General features: G+C 33.0%; 2 protein-coding genes across 2 annotated transcripts; one reads left to right on the top strand and one right to left on the bottom strand.

Annotated features, from left to right (window-relative positions):
* Positions 1-370: 370 nt before the first annotated feature.
* VPS2.3 (vacuolar protein sorting-associated protein 2.3) lies at positions 371-3,368 on the top strand. The gene is made up of 11 exons (XM_021424744.2): positions 371-570; positions 823-867; positions 1,098-1,132; positions 1,210-1,260; positions 1,403-1,507; positions 1,624-1,695; positions 2,002-2,073; positions 2,177-2,257; positions 2,492-2,527; positions 2,632-2,687; positions 3,033-3,368. Exons 1-11 carry the CDS (start codon positions 537-539, stop codon positions 3,082-3,084), a joined length of 639 nt encoding a protein of 212 aa, XP_021280419.1. The 5' UTR covers positions 371-536; the 3' UTR covers positions 3,085-3,368.
* A 1,211-nt stretch (positions 3,369-4,579) lies between these two features.
* LOC110413179 (casein kinase 1-like protein 9) lies at positions 4,580-11,439 on the bottom strand. Its single transcript, XM_021423920.2, has 14 exons — positions 10,579-11,439; positions 10,413-10,453; positions 9,496-9,565; positions 8,897-9,045; positions 8,708-8,803; positions 8,455-8,525; positions 7,658-7,719; positions 7,495-7,558; positions 7,272-7,356; positions 6,574-6,700; positions 6,326-6,399; positions 6,185-6,248; positions 5,756-5,889; positions 4,580-5,112 (listed from the first exon to the last, which is right to left on the bottom strand). Exons 1-14 carry the CDS (start codon positions 10,652-10,654, stop codon positions 4,849-4,851), a joined length of 1,377 nt encoding a protein of 458 aa, XP_021279595.1. The 5' UTR covers positions 10,655-11,439; the 3' UTR covers positions 4,580-4,848.
* Between the last annotated feature and the right edge of the window lie 6,056 nt (positions 11,440-17,495).

Here is a 17,495-nt window from a genome sequence, read left to right as displayed (position 1 = left end):
ATTTTTCTTATATTATTATATATTATTATGTTGATACATCAACATGTTAGTACCACATCAACATTATTACAACATTATATTAATGTCACATGATTCTATCATGTCATCACATCGATGTAACGTGATATGTCACGTCATCATGTAAGTATCATATTAATGTTGATAGAGTGTTTAAATTAAATATTATTAAAAAAATTAAATTAAAATTATTTTTAAAATTAAAAAATTAAATTATTTTAATTTTAAGTATATAAATTAAATTAAATTAAATTAAATTAAATTAAATTAAATACATAAATATAACAACTTGATAGATATTTTGACCCACTTATAATGGTACAATAAAATAGTATTAAAATGAACAAGGAAGGAAAACGTCGCAAAACTTCCGGGTGACTTCGCACCACGTTCGAGGCAAACAGTGTTTTGTTATTCCAACTTATTAACTTTCCAACCATTGCCGCTGGGATATCTCCAAAACCTTCCTCTTCAGAGGACTGAAAAGGCCATTTGAAAGCACCAAACCGGAAACAAAAATGAGCATCTTCAGCAAAAAACCCAATCCAAAAGGTAATTCAATTCCGGATGCGGTGCCCTAATCACAATCCCCATTTTTTCTTTCTGCAAGTTTGTTTGAAGTGTTGATTGAATTGTATTCACGTTTTGCAACAATCAAATTTTCAATATTTGCATGCTTCTGGCGATTTTCCTTTTCCTCTTCGGTTACAATTGGCGTTGACTTGTCCAAGCTTAGCGATCATGCTTTCTTAGTTAGTTTGTTAACTTCTTTTTTTTTTGTTTGGTTCTTTTTGGGTGTTGCAGAGGCTCTTCGTGACAGTAAGAGAGAAATGGCGCATGCTACTAGAGGTAATGCTCGACTATTTTCCCTACAACTTGACAATCTTTTTTCATTTTTGTGTATTTGCAAAAGCATAAATTTGATGATCATGTTTCTGTATCAGTCGATTTAAAGGAGGATTTTTTTTAATGGGCTGTCGTCTTGTCTAGATATTTTTCTTGCATTATTATGCATTTTTTTTTGGGGGTTGTAACAATGCTTTGATCTGGAACTCAATATATTTTTGCCTTTGGTGTAGGTATAGAGAAGGAAATAGGAACACTGCAATTAGAGGTACTTCCAAGTACCAATGGATGGTTGTCTTTCTGAGAATTCTTGTGTTGGTTCTAATGTGATTTTCATAATGGCAGGAAAAGAAACTTGTCGCTGAAATCAAACGAATTGCTAAAACCGGGAATGAGGTAGTTTTTGCATCTTAGTTTCTTTGTATTCGTGTGTGTCCCTCGAGACTTAAATGTGTCTAGTTCATTTACCTTGAAGGCTCCAACCTGTTTGATGTTTCTTATCTTTTGCTTTTTTTTTTTTTTTTTTCTATATCGATAGAATGCAACTAAAACTCTAGCCCGGCAGCTAGTGAGGCTTAGGCAGCAGATAGCTAAGTTACAAAGTAGTCGAGCTCAAATGAGAGGCATTGCAACTCATACACAGGTGCACATCACCCCCTCCCCTTCTCATCTCTTGCTCTTTGCTATTGCATCTATGTTTTGACGTTGCAGGTGGCCTTGTCACATTGTGCCCTTAGTCATGCTTGTTTCTTTTTATAGGCAATGCATGCTCAATCTTCCGTTGCTGTTGGCATGAAATCTGCCACCAAGGCAATGTCATCTATGAATAAGGTCAGTAAAAATATCATAATATACATGTTAATTTTCATTCAACATGCATAATGATATAGTCATATTTAGCTGTCCTTAGTAACTATGTTATGAAATTGCACCTCTCCTGCTTTAGAATGGAGAGTAGCCTTCCTATAGTGTGAATTGTTGGTTGATAACTATCTCCTATATAGACATCCATCCATATATCAATATATACATGTTTGCATTATGCACATCTGCATGAACATAAGATCTTACAATTATGTTCTACTTTTAGAATAATCCTTGATTTTTAAGCAACTTATGACTGAGATTTCTTTGCAGCAAATGGCCCCTGCAAAACAAGCAAAAATTATACAGGAATTTCAGAGGCAGTCGGCACAGATGGATATGACGGTAAGATCATGCTTGGCTTTGAGAAAATATTAACGAGAAAAGTTCATCTTTGAGTCTTTAGTGTATACTCATGGAACTAAAAGGCTAGCATTCATGCTTGCAGACTGAAATGATGTCAGATACCATAGATGATGCCCTTGACAATGATGAGGCGGAAGAAGAGACTGAGGAGCTAACAAATCAGGTATGCCTTATTCCATTCCGTTTCTTGTTTTGAGAGAAAAAAAAAGGGGGTGGGTTGAAAGGCTGATGAAGTAAACTACAATGCTGGTGAATGGATGGCTTTGGGTGCTTCTATGGGCGTGCACAAGCTTTCTTGGGTGGGATAATAAATTATTATTCCATTTTTTGACTCTTATGCCCCTAAAACAAAGAACTAATACTATCTTCTTTTTTTTAAAATTTTTCCTTTCTTCAGGTTCTAGATGAAATTGGTATTGATGTTGCCTCGCAGGTTGGTTTTTGGTTTTTGGTTTTTTCCCCCTTGCATTTTGGGATTTCTTGTAAGCCAATATCAAACATTGTGCAACTGTCTGATTTCGATCTAAATTTTTGCAGTTGTCATCAGCTCCTAAAGGTAGGATTGCAGGAAAGAATACTGAAGGTGTTGGCAGGTATTCTTCTGTCTCTTATCCTATGATTATTCTCAATTGGAATGATTTTTACAGTTGTATGATACCCACGTGTTGCACAAACCTCATCTTAGATTTGAACTTTGTGCTTTAGTAATCTATTTTAGTATGGCCTTGGGGTAGGTGTGCCCCTGGCATCGGATCTGTACACGGCTATGGTTTTCTGCCTTTTATAATAGTACACAAGCTGTTACCTTGCAATCTCAGTTTTTGTTTTTGGACTCAACCCAAATATTCTAAATTTATCCCTCATAATCCACATTGATTTGTTTCTTGAAAGATAATGAATAATATCTGTGTTTGCTAATTTCGGATTCCTCCTTGCAGTTCGGGTGTGGATGAGCTTGAGAAGCGGTTGGCAGCTCTTAGAAATCCATGAAACCCTGAATTTTTTTACTTGGTCAATATTTTGAGCAATACCAGTTTGTAATTTTATGCTGTAGAGATATAACGTGATCATTCATGTTTCCAGAAGATGACCCCAACCATGATGTAACTTTGATTCCCATTTGGATGCTTTTCATTTCTGCAAATATTGTAGGAAGTGAGGAATGGAGATAGAAAATATTGGGTGCTTTGTCGGGACTTGCTACAGAAGAAGGTAACTGGAGGATGGAGTGTCTTTGCATTATTTTAATTATTCAAAATAGTTATATTCTTTTATGCATTTTTTAATCTTTTTATAATAATAATAACACTGAAATAAAATTGAACCCAAATATATTAAAGTAGATACTCATAAATCACATTTCAAAATTCAATCATTAGTGAACTTCCATTTACTTGCGTGATTAGAATTTAAATGTGTGATACAGACAATTAGAAAGTAAAGATGCAATTTAAAGTTATTTTAAGACTTAATTGATTAATTAATTTTACATTTGTTACTCTTGTACTATTTGTTTTACCTAATTTCATAATATATATTTTCATTTCTATTTTATTTATTTTACATTACTATTTATGATTATTTAAATTTATGCCACATCATAATAATAATCTTTTTCGGTGCTCCCGACACTTGGATACATCCCATTAAATTATTTCTTGAAAAAAATATCATAAAAAATTTCTTTAAAAACCATAATTTGAAGAGTTGCAAAGAATTATTACGAAGTATTCCTAAATTATTAATGGATTCATCCATCTAACAAAGTAAATAATTTTCTTAATTTTAATTGGAAATAATAATAATAATAATAATAATAATATGTGGAAAATTATACTCACAATATATATAAAAAAACTTTTTGCATCGGAGATGGGCTTTGATTTAGTGAATTGGGTTAAGATAATAAGTTTTGGAACGAATTTTCTTAGGTCAGAGACACTTGCGGCCTGTTCTCCTTTTTCTTTCTGCTTTGCGTTCCCCCCTAAAAGGATAAAACGATGTCATTTTAATCTTACCTAAAAACCTACAAACTTTTTCTAAATAGCCATGTTTGGAATCCATTATTTATTAATTTTTTTTATTCATTTCATTTTACAAATTAGGAAATTTTATTGAACTAAATTAAAAGCATAATGACTAATTAAAATAAGCTAGATAAAAATTATACTTCACTGTTGGTGTCTGGGCCTAAGCCAATTAGTCGGCCCAAGGGTGAAATCCATTTGGGCTTGGTTGGGCTTAGACAGCCCACGGCCTCGTCTGGTTTTTCTTTTTAGGCCTTACTATAAAAGCCTCGAATGAACAGTTCGCAGTGGCACAGCTCCATGGTAAATAAGTCGAATTAACTCATTTACATCATAGTTTGGACCGAATGACGGAACTGACAGCATTGGAACCGAGATCATTGACCAACACTTCGGCTTCAAAAGGTTTATATTAATGCTTTATCAAGTGTTCAACTAGTAAATTTAGTTATTCAGGATAAGGGGAAAAAAGATGAAAAGAGTATTTTATTGCAGCTATTCAAGTTGCATTTGACAAATACGATTCCCAATAATGAGTTCTCTTCCATGCAGCCTTAAACACGTTACACTGGCCATAAACTCACCGGGGCTAAAACAATCTTGGAAAAAAGAATTGGCAAATGTGGTAAGGGAAGTCACATGAGCTGTAGTGCCATTCAATCTGGTGATATCCCCATTATACACAGTGACATTGGAACTTCTTGAAAGCATCAGCCCACAAACTCCATTATTTCCTAATCGAGAGCAGCTCAAAACTTCGAAGAGGATGATCATCACGGCTTCCTCTAACAGGGGCAGCACGACTAGATGTTTTGGCCTCAAAGGCAAGTTGGATTCTTTGTGTGGTAGACATGCGACCACCACTCGATACTAGTCTGTTCTGTTGAATGTCACTCGGTTCACCCGATGAACTAGGCCTGCTCGCTGCCACAGCTCTTCTTGAAGTGCTACCATATCGAGAAGAACTGCGTCTTTTATCTGAATCAGGGTGCTGAATTGCAAACCAACAAATGATCAGAATGTTGGAAATGAGGTGAAAACCAATAGTTAGAATAAGGATGAATTAAACAACTCAAAGAAAAGGTTCAATAGGCAGAACAGGTCATCCTACGTATCATGCTAACCAAAATGGATGACTTAAAACAAAAAGATGAAAAAAAATACTTGTCAGATCAGAGATGTGACAACTGCAAGCAAATGAGAGGTTGTCGTTTGGTTTTATTGTAAATAGTACTGAAATTGCAGTGAAGATTGGAAAGGTATTTGGCATGACTCCATCAGGATCACCTGAACATAATCCAGACAAAAGCTACCGGGTTTGCAACTTAACCTTGGCCGTCATATGAAATAAAATAGAAATGGAAGGATATGAAAAATGAACTTAAAATCAACAATCAGAGGGATGGCAAAGCAGATATATGATGTGATAATTAACTCCAAATTTATAAAATTGGAGAAAGAGTGGGTCTCAGCTTTGCCATAACATAGCTGAAAAGCAAATTGGTGGCCAATAGCCTTTATGATTAGTAAGATATCATATTTAAAGAATAGAAGCAACAAATTTTCAGAAAGATTTTCACACACAAAATATAGGCTAGACAAAAGAATATTTTTGGCTGGAAATTAACGCTCACCACATGCTTTGACAAAGTTACATCCTCAGCAGTCTTGTGTCTAGAATGATCACGACGAGGACTAGTATTTGAAACATTTCTTTTGGAAAATGCTTCAACTGCACCAGAGAATCTATCCCGAATCTCTCTACCCACTGATTATTAAGGGATTTCAAATATAGAAAGAAGAGAGGTTAGTAGAACATCGTAATTTGCAAAGGCATAAAATTTTTTTTAAAGACAGTAAAAATTTGTCCTCATCCAAATTATATAATTGTTGGCATTACATAAATGGCCGTCGTTTTTTCCTATTTTTTGGACTAAATTAAAGTTGCTAAACTACCATCGTCTAAATCAAATAGTTGAAAGGATCAATTATTAAAGTTCCAACAATCGGGTATGGTTATACTACCCTAAGTAGAAATCTAGTTCAGTTAAAAGAAAGCAGACCTGAGATTCTTTCTGGTCTTTCTATAGCTGGTCCTGCAGCTAAACCTGCTCTTCCACTGGTATGCTGAGCAATAGATGGAAAAGATAAGTAACATTTCCAAAATTACAGTAACCTAGAGCTAGAAGTTCATAAGTACTCACCCGCCCTCTCGAGCTGCCGCCAATCTGTGGGTACTTCAAAACAGTCCAGTCAAAGACATAGTCAAACTGATAACCTGCAGCAATGCCAATTTCAGAACCAAAAAAAAAAAAGAAATTGACTTGACATTCCATGGAGTAATAAACTAGACAGGTTGCATTGTGTGTGTAAGAGATAGAGAAAAGAGAGTAAAAGTAACAGAACGTATAAATATATCATTGCTAAGGCAGCCATAATGATGATAACCAACCTTCTCTTATAAACAAGTCTCGGAAAAGCCTCTTCAAATATGAATAATCTGGTTTATCTTCAAACCGCAAAGATCGGCAGTAGTGAAAGTATGACACAAACTCAGATGGATATGACTTACAGAGCACCTGTTGAACACACATACACCACTATTACTGAACAAGGAAACAAGAATAATAACCATAAGTTTTTTTTTGCTCAAACAGAAAACCATAAGTTAAATTAACACTAATTTTGGGATGAAACGCTTGACCCTAGCTTAGTCTTAATAGAGTGATTCCCTTTGTCAAACTTAGATGTCATACTCTCCATTGTTTGTTAAGCCACATTAAATTTCATTATAACAAAAATAGAGGAACTAAATCCTTCCTTTTTGATGTTAAACTTACTTAAAACATATATGAGGTCTTTTCCTTTCAAGAACATTTTGTAATAAACAATTCATGGAATAATGTGCCATTGTAGAATTCAAATTGAATACAAAATTTATAGCATTTGATGAAACATGCCATAATATGGGAGGGAATACAAAGAGCAGGCCTGGCCCATCATATTGACCCCTAAGCCATGCCTGTACACAGATAAAGAGCAGGCCCACGTGCAAGCACTGGCAATCCCTATGCCAGTCAAATTAACAATTCAACCACATTTCTTATTGGAAACCAATTTGTGAACTAATAATGGCAGAAGTGATCATACCTCTATGGGAGTTGATACCTTCTTTTCACTAATCTTATCATATTTTTGCTTTTTTGTGCCAGCTTTTAATCCCTGCCAGGGAAGGCTAGAGCAAAAAAATTGTGCAAATTGAATCAAATTCAATGGGGAGAAAAAAAACTAAAAATGAACATTCTAACAAGTAAAAATCAAACATTATCTCAAAATGCACAAAACATTGAATGAAATAAGCATGCAGCCAAACCTTCCTCTCAGGAAATACATAAGCACATAACCAAGAGATTCCAAATCATCTCTTCGGCTTTGCTCTGCGAGTGGAATAGAAGAATGTATGTTAAGAGAAAAAACATCTAGGAAATATGATATACTGTTACTAGTTGGAAATGTGCCAGAGTCAATTAACTCACCAACTCCTAGGTGAGTGTTCACACTTGCATAACGAGCTGTCCCTGTGAGGTTCTTGTTTTCTCTGCAGCAAAGAATTTGATGAGTTTTAGCAAACAAATGCATCCAGGAGTAGGCTGACACCAAATACCAAGTGCATCTTTACCACATAGGTAGACGTACAAAAATAGGATACAGAGAGAGTAGATAATAAGTAAAGAAAGAAACTAAAACACAAGAGAGAATCAGACTGGATGTTTTAAATCATAAAGCAAAGTAGGATGAGCATCAACAACAATTAAGTATTAGCATATTGAAAAGGAGTAAATTAGACTGGCAATGCTGCAACATCTATAAAAAGCCAGCAAGTTTAAAGATCTAGAAAGAAGAAATCACCCACATTTGGAATTCACCCAAAATAAAAGAGACCTTTATCTGCATCAAATTCTATTCCATCAAGTCAGACATATCTCACTCTACTGAGGCAGCAGTGCATGTGGAATGACTAACAAAATGGTTTCAGAAGGAAAGATAGCATGACATATGAGCATTGTATCACATTTTGCAGTTTTTCTTATTTATAAGAGTTCAAAAGGCTAATGAACACTATAATTTTCTTCACTGTGCAAAATGCTAAGGCAACATGCCTTGCCTCCATGACTAAGGCAAACACCCAGCTGAAAAGAAGTATATGGACTATAAAGAAACTTTCTTATCTAGTTTCTAAACCCAACAGTCATGTATTATGATGAGAACTATACAATATCCAAAACTTCAAGTTTGAATTTATGTATTAAGTAGTCAACAAAACAAAAATCACCTGTATGGGATGTGCTTATGAGTCTGAAGATCCCTATACTTCTTTGCAAGACCATAGTCAATGATATATACCTGTTATAACAAATTAAAAAGAAAGAATGATGCTGCAATATTTCATACTTTTAAAGTTGTAACAGAGTCATTCACAGAAATGAAATATTATTTTAACCAAAAAGTCAAAATTGAACGTCTAATGAGATTGCACATATTATATTCACCAACATAAAATACAAGAGCAACATGATAACTAGTACCTGATTAGCCTTGTGACCTAGGCCCATCAAGAAGTTGTCAGGCTTTATATCACGGTGAAGAAAACCTCTTGAATGCATATATTCTACTCTATTAATCTGAAAAAAAAAAGGTTGGAAAGGGGGAAAATTAAAAATAAAAAAAAAACCAGAAAGCTTATTATTTGCCACAAAAAAGTCAGATACACTTACCAATTGATCAGCAAGCATCAACACTGTTTTTAATGAGAGTTTCCTGTTGCAGTAGTTGAATAAATCTTCCAGACTAGGTCCAAGAAGGTCGATTACCATGACATTGTAATCTGCCTCAACTCCAAACCACTTGAGGTGGGGAATACCCGCTATAATAAAGAGAACCCACATCAAGTTATTAAAGATAAAAATAATATGCTTTTTAAATTTATACAAAACAAGAGAAAAATAGAATATTCAAGATAAAACATCAGCCTTCCAGCCAACATGTTCAAAGAAAGGTTTGCACTTGTGTATTGAACAAATTGTTTAAAGTCTTAGTTGATTTATGGAAAGGAAAGGAAGACCTGATATTCTCTTTCTAACCCAGCAGCTACCAAGTCCAATAGCAAACTTAATGAAGACTGATTTATAAAATTATAAATCAAAGAAAATTACTGGCTTCCGTCAGGCCAGAACTTGCATGTTTTTTTCTTTTTTTTTTTTTCTCGTACGGTGATAGTGCAGTGGAAAAGGCTACACTTAGTCAAATTATGATGTAGTAAAAACAATTTTTACAGAAACACTGATGGGAGGAGAGAGGAGAGACAAAGACTTACTTCCTCCTTGAAGAAGCATATACAATTTTGATTCATAATGAAGCTGTGGATGCTTGGTCTTCACAGATTCCTGAGATTTGGAGTAGAAAAAAAAATTAGGTCAAGGTCATTGCTTTTGAAATTAGAAAATATAAAATGTCCAATAAATAAAAAATGGTTTCTGCCAATCACTTATTCAATGCCATGATTAGCAATTTTTTCACACCAATTTTACAATGACACATTCTTACATGAAATGAGCACCATCACATCTTCATTTCAAAGAAAAAAACAGAGAAGTGCTAGTTAGAAACAAAACTTGATAAAATTATGTTCCTAAATTACACTTAAGCATTAACTTGCAACACCTTTTCTCAAAGAAGCATGGTTCAAATTTCTCAGCTCTATAAAAGCACCTTTCTTCTTATCAGAATGGAAATGAATGCAATAAGAAATGTTCGATCCATTTATACTTAAGTGACAAACCATGCAAAGCTGAACATAGCTGGTTATGGAAACATTGTCTAGGACGACTGACTTTTTTTTTTTCACAAATTAAGAAGCACATTTAAAAATCAATTTTCGTTTTAAGAAAAACCAATGAATAAATGAAAGTCAATTCCCAAAATGTAACGCAATTTAAAGTCCAAGGGTTAGTACTAAACAACAGAAAAAGATGAAGAAAGAATAACTGCCTCCAGTAATAGAATTGTTTTGTTCTCTTCAGAGAAAGACAAGAGACTACAAATAAAGGTGGTAAAAACAACCACGAAAGCAAGCATATGAAAACTAACAATTGCTTTATACGTATTCATTATTCGAGGACCCAAACATCCTCATTACCAAATGAGAACCACCAATAGAAACCAGTCCATCAGCATACCAACAAAAGGGACTAAAAGGAAAAAGAAGCAAAAACTCAAGAAAAGATCACACACCAGTTTGACAGCAACTTCCTCTCCAGTTTGCACATTTACCCCTTCAACAACAAAGACAAAAATATCAGAAAGATAAAAGGCACAATGAATGCTGACAAACAAATAAAAAGACATATTTTCCCTAAAAAGATAGAGAAAGCCATCAAAGAGATTTGGATTATCATACCTAAATAGAGTTCTCCAAAAGAGCCACTGCCAATCTTTCTTCCAAGCTTGAACTTACCACCAATCACATGATCCATTCTCAACCGCCCCCCAAAAAAACTCTTCAATAATACCTAATGCCCCAGAGAGCTTAATCTAATCTATTTTCACTCAGATTTGTGTCAAATTCAGCATTTTATTGCTCCATACTCCAATATCCCGCCTCAAACTTCAGTGATTTACTCAATTGACAGCTCCAAGCCTCAAACAGATCAACTATGCAACAAAAATCATAACTTTCTTCAATAATCAGCAGGGGTAAAAGCGTCAAATAAAAAAAATCTAAGCTCTTGACCAAAATTAGAAGAAGAAGAAGAAGAAGAATAAGAAGAGGAAAGCAAATCCTTGGAAGAATAAAGCTAAAATCAAAGAAAAAAAATGGAGATTTCAATCTAAACCCAGGAAAGATAAAAAGAGGATCTTTTCGTTGTTATTATTAGTATTACGAGGCTCCAGCTTCCTTAACTACATAGTTTGGTAGCAAAATCCCCAAACTTTGAAAAGGAAACCCTAATTTTGGAGAAAAACCCAGCTACATTGACCTCAGAAGAAGAGGAGAAAGAATCAACAGCCAAAATCAATCTTCCAACCGTCATAAAATCCAAAAACTCGATTAAAAAAAATCAGAAATGGCCGAAATAAATCAGATGAAATAAAAAATCCGCTTTTGGAATTTTTTTTAAAAAAGAGAAAACCAAAATAGAAAAGAAATAGTTTTCAGGTGTGTTTGTGAACGAGGAAAGAAGAAGGAAGGAAAGTAGAGGGAGAGACTTGAGGAGAAGAAGGAAAAACGTAAAGAAACAGGAGAGATTTTATATCTGTTTTTGTCTTCTTCCTTTTGTGTAGTATTTTTTTTTATTTTAAATGTTTTAATATTATAGTATAATTATATAAGTAGAGTAGTCTCTCTCTCTCTCTCTCTTTTTTAATTGAAAAATAGAGGGAAAAGAAAAAGGAAAAAGACATGAGCGGTTATGCGGTACCTTCTCAGTCTGCCGGCTGACCTAACACGTTGGGGTTGTGTCTGAACCTCTACTCTTTCAGGGTTTGCTGTTTGTTGCTGTTACTACTGCTTGTTGCAAAACGTGCTCTCCCTTATCTCTTACATATTCTCTTTTCAAATTAATAAATATAATTTTTTATTACCAACAGATTTACCTAATTAATAATAATAAGTCGATTTCTTTTTGAATTTAAATCTTATCAATAATAATCTTTAATTGATTGCATTACATTTTATCTTTATTTGAAAATTGATAATTTTATCTTTGATTAATTTTTAAATTTATTATTATATAATTTTATTAATTAAAAAAAAACTTTCTTGAAGAGTTAGATGTTTTTTATTTTTTTTTAATTTTTTAAAATATAATAATAATTTTTTAAAATTAATAAAAAATAATATTTTAATTTTTTTATAATATGGGATAACACACTCTTGAAATAAAGTATCTATTTCAAAAATTATTAAATTTGTTTAAAATTTCAATTAAAATTTTAAAAAATTAAAATATTTTATCTTAAATTAAATATATTTTATATTTAAAAATAGATTAAATCTTGAAAATGCCATAAGCGTTAAGCCCTTAACTAAATATTTGGTATATGAATATAAGAACATACACAAAAAATAGGCAGAATCCCACCAAGTATAGGCTGAATCCAAAGTCCAAAAAGCCAAACTGAAAAATTAAAGAACAATACTAATACTAGTATAAGAATAATTCAGCATATTACTTTTCCCCTCATAAAAAAGAGAAAAGAATAATTCAGCATATTTATTTTAATTTAAATTCTGACGTCAGATTAAGGAGGAGCATGACCCCATCTGGAGTGGGTCAAAGTCACCCTCCTACTTCGACTCCAACTCAAACAAAATTCTTTTAAACAATGTAAACTCAAAATAATATTAATTTTTAAAAAAGTTAAATAAATTATAATATATTCAAATTGATGGATAGACTAACTAGAGTTACGTGTCTAATAAAAAATATTTATTAAAATAGAGTGTTTATTTTTAAAATTAATAAATTTTTATATAATTTTAATTAAAATTTTAAAAATTAAAAATATTTTATTTTTTAATTTATTATTATTTTTATTAATTAATCGAACATAAAAATGTCAATCTAATATGTACATATAAATCTTGATTTTTTTTTTAATGAGTCTTATTCACAAGTTGTGTAGCTCGCCAAGCTTGCCGACCTAGCATGACTTGGGCGGAGTTTTAAATAAGATTTTTTTTGAGAAATTATTTCATTAATAATTATTTATATTAAAATTTTAATAAAATATTTTAATAATTTAAGATTAAATTTAACTTTTAAAAGTGTTAACTAGATCTAACCGAACTCATGAACATTTGTATTGTCTGTGACAATAAAGATGGATATTGTTTTTTTGTTCTTCTCTCTTTCCATAAATGATGGAGGCATCTTTGCCTCCAAATATGGAAGCATCGGCTAATTTGTTCAAATTTAAATCTCATTTGGGTGTCCAAATTTATTTATTTTATCTAATTTCATATGTTAATTTTGTTTATATTAAGAAAAAATTTAATATTGTGTTTAATGTGAGTAACAATTGCCATAGAGTAAAAAATTAACACGTAACATGTCCACGTGGGGAAGTATTATGAACTTGATTCGGGGATGCTTACCTTTGGCGCTTGGGCAGGAATTATTTCAACTGAAGAAGATGAAGCGGTGGTAGAGAAAGAGAAAATAAAAATATTGGGAGAAAATAAAGAAAATGAAATTAAAAAATAATAATGAAAATCTAACTTATTGCCACATGGGAAATTCTTTTCCACATGGACTTGTCGTGGGTATATTGTTTTAGCATGTGGCAACCTTCAACGGCAATCATCAGATTATGCTAATTTTTTCTTATATAAACAAATGTTGGAAATTAACATCTAAATTTTTTTTCACACACGTTTGCATGATGTGTCTTTCACTTTTAGAACAACCTTTTTTGTTATAAATTTTTTTATATTTTAAAGTTTTCCTCTTTGTTTTTTTAAATTTCTTTTCCTTTTCCTTCTTGTTGCCATTTATGATAAAACTCAATACTTCTACACGATGAACACATCTTGCAATGGTAATACCCATTTAGTTATAGGGTTACAACCTATAGTTGATGGCAAAGCTTGAAGCTTTTCGGATTTGGCAATCAAAATGTTTTCCTATTTGGGTTGTTCAACTATGCAACATCATTTTTTAAAAGGCCAAAAGAAAGGAATTCCATTCCATCAAATATATACTTACAAAAGCTACCAACGTGTGGTAGAAACATCAAGGGACCAAAGGCGAGGCCCTTGATAAGAGAAAAACAAAAGAAAAAGAGGAGGTTCACTAGAAATTTGGAAAAATATGGTTGCTTAGAAGAACAAGATACGCACAATTTTCATCAACATTCATCATCTCAAAGCAATTATACAATCAAAAACATCAGTTGATCTATACAAACCATTTATAGCCTCAAGATCACCATTTCAAACCTTAAAGGAAAGCCGTTGCAAAAGTAAAAGAAAAAAAAAAAAACAAGGCCGTCCTAAATCAAAAGCAAAAAAACCACCTAGAAATCTTTGCACATCAGTCTAGAGATCATTTACCGGATCTTCAACATCAATAAACAACCATAAAGATGTCAACAATAATGACCAAAAACCCAGAAGACAACAACTTCAAGAATAAAACGTTGTGGCTCGCTAGCATCATTTCCAAAAAACGCCACCTAATCATAGCAATAAGAAAAGGTCATTCACTGTGTCTCACATTGGACAAAACACCACAAGTAGATCCACTTCTCTACCCACCTCATCCTTAGCCAATTGATCAGCCTTTCGATTACCTTCTCTGAGAATGAATATGCACAGCCTTCCAAACATGCACTCTTTGCATAAGGACTTCAATTTGTAACATCCATTTCCTTAACTTCCAAGGAACTTTCATAGGATCAATAATCAACTCAATTGCATTCTTTCAGTTGCTTTCAATCATAAGGAAGGAGTTTTTAGCCCAACAAGAATTCGAGAAAAGGACAAAAGCCTCCTTAATGGCCATGTACTCTGCAAGGTTAGAATCCCCCATGCCAATAACTTTGGAAAATCTAATCAGAACTTCACTTTTATCGTTTCTAAGCAGACCACTTATTCCAGCCTCCCCAAGACATCCATTAGCAGTCTCGTCCACATTAAGCTTTGCATAACTAGCCTTCGACTTCTTCCACTCCATCAACGATCTTTATTTCCTTTCTCTAATTTGTTTGGATCCCTTTGCTAGTTGTCTGCAAACATCAAGAACATAAATAGAGTCTTGAGCCCACATAGCAACTCTTAACTTAATAAGTTCCCATATCAACTCCCTAACCCAAAGTTTTATTTTGAAACACAAACTCATTCCTTCCAATCCAGATTGTCTAAGAAATTGCAAAAATGGCCAATTTCCAAATCTTGTCATTCCCAACCAATAACTTTGTTACATTCCATATGATCATCAAATCTTTAAATTTAGTTAGCATTACCCAAGAAAAACCCCGTTCATTGCACCAATCGTATCACAGATCCCTAATGCAAGTACATCCCATAAACAAATGATTAATCATTTCAATCACATTTTTACTCAAAAGGCACATTGCATCAGCAGCATCAATCATCCCTCTTTTAGCTACTTTGCCCTTCACTACTGCTTTACCATGCATTAATTGCCAGACCTAAGTTTTAGTTTTGTGAGGAGCAATTCCTCCCCATACCCATTTCCATTCCCTATGTGAAGTTTCACTCAATTTTCTAGACTGTTGATAGAAAGATTTAACCATAAACTCACCACTAGCTGTTTTTTTCCACACTAACTCATCCCTCATATTTTGTCATAGGAAGAACTCTCCAATTATATTCATGAAGTCATTTTTTGATCATTTGAGTATGCCTTCTAATAAAGGTTTAGTTTTTGGTCAAATTTAGTAAGAGTACTTCAAAGCTTTTTTAAGTAAGTTTATGCACCCAAGGCTTAGAAGAAAACCTTTACAATGAAAGAAAAAAAAGGGAGCTTCATGGTCGATGAAAGCATTGTCTCTTTGCGAAGGAAAAGACAAAGCAAATGGGTCGTAATGATTTTTAGAGCATTAAAAGCAAAGAAGCAAACAATGGTGTGACTAAACAAGTTTCATCTTTGAAGTAGGAAAAATCTAAGGAAATGGAGATTTTCACATCTAATCATGTGTCAATAAAAGAAAGTGATGAAAAATCTGAAGAAGAAGATGTTTAAGAAGTTCTCCCATTTGAAGAAGGAAATCGACCTATGATTAATGAGCTAAAAGGGTTAACATCGACACTACAAAAGTTCTTGGGCCCAATTCTCATAAATGCTAATTTAACTCTAGAAGAAGAGAAATATTGTCTTGATTTCTTGATACCTATCGAGATGTCTTTGCATGGACTTACAAAAAGATATCAGGGTTGGACCTTAAAATTGTTGTGCATCATTATCTAAATACATTAAAGATAATTTAAAGATAAAATTCGAATTTAGTCAATTAAAATTGAAAAACTCATATTTGGGCCATTCAAAAAACTATGTATGAGTTATTGTACTTCATCTCTAATTAAATTAAAAATAATTTAGAGATAAAATCAAATAGGTTAAATCCTCATGGAAGTCTCTCGTCTAGCACTATAAATATTATGCTTCTGCAAGCCATTTGACCTACACAATTTAGAAGAAGATTTTGAAGACTCAAAAGTCCTCGAAAATCTCAAGTTTCAAGCTCTTAAAAAGTGAAAAAATCTTGAAGAACATCAATATTAGGCTTCTAGATTATTTAAGAAGTTGCACTTTGATTTTATTTCAATCCAAGGAAAGAGATCAATTCTATTTGTTCAAGATTAAGTCATCAAGACCTTTGAAGTGAATTCATTGAAAGAAAGAATCACAACATTATTCTTTTATTTTAAAGAATTCTCAAAAAATATAATTCTACATCTGATTATTACACTGTTATTTGTTTCTATATTTTTTAACCTTATTTTTGACATGAGATTTATGTGCTTACATGCAAATACATATACACTTATATCAAAGTAAACAAGTATTTCAGAGGGCAACAATTGAAAACTAATTATATATACTTAATACTATATATATATATATAGTGTGTGTGTGTGTGTGTGTGAGAGAGAGAGAGAGAGAGAGAGAGAGAGAGATATGAGTTATTGTTTGGTACAATGAATGTGTGTACGAATTTGGAAATGAAAAGCAAAAATGGTATGCTGTTGTGTTGGTTGAGTTCCATGCTAGGTATAAGGGCACAGCGAGAGTGGGATGTTTTTCTCAATTCCAAAACATCGAAACCCATCGCGCAGAGGCTTCGTGTTGCGCCTTTCGTCCACGTCTGTAATTTACTGCAAGTACTGGGCCTCCCCTTGCTTCCATGTTTATTACACACGCTTATCATTCACAACCCGTCGGACAGAATCCTAAGCTCCAATAATAGACATCAGGACAAGTGCTGTTCAATGTATCCTCGTAATTAGCTAACTACACTAGCATGATGATCAAAATACCGCTGCAATAAGACCAGCAACATACTGATCATGCTTTTTAGTTAGTTTACTTAAGAACTGTGTTAATTTTAATCATCTTAATTACTTTGAGAATTAATTTTACTAGTTGATCACTCTTTGACATTGTTAATTATGAATTCACCTAATACGCCTATTAATTAATTAAGGAGACATGGGTGTCATGATCTTGGCACGTACCAAAATTAAGTGACAATGTACAGATATAAAGTGGTTCACATAGATACTTACTTAATCATCCATCTCGCTAAATCAGTTATTTCCGCACCTGTTCCTGTATCTTTCTTTCATCT

Source organism: Theobroma umbraticum, unplaced genomic scaffold, assembly GCF_002168275.2.
Source record: "Theobroma umbraticum cultivar Fairchild unplaced genomic scaffold, ASM216827v3 scaffold_4.1, whole genome shotgun sequence".
Classification (NCBI taxonomy): domain Eukaryota; kingdom Viridiplantae; phylum Streptophyta; class Magnoliopsida; order Malvales; family Malvaceae; genus Theobroma; species Theobroma umbraticum.
Note: the sequence above shows the minus strand (reverse complement) of the source record. Positions and strands in the feature narration are given on the sequence as shown.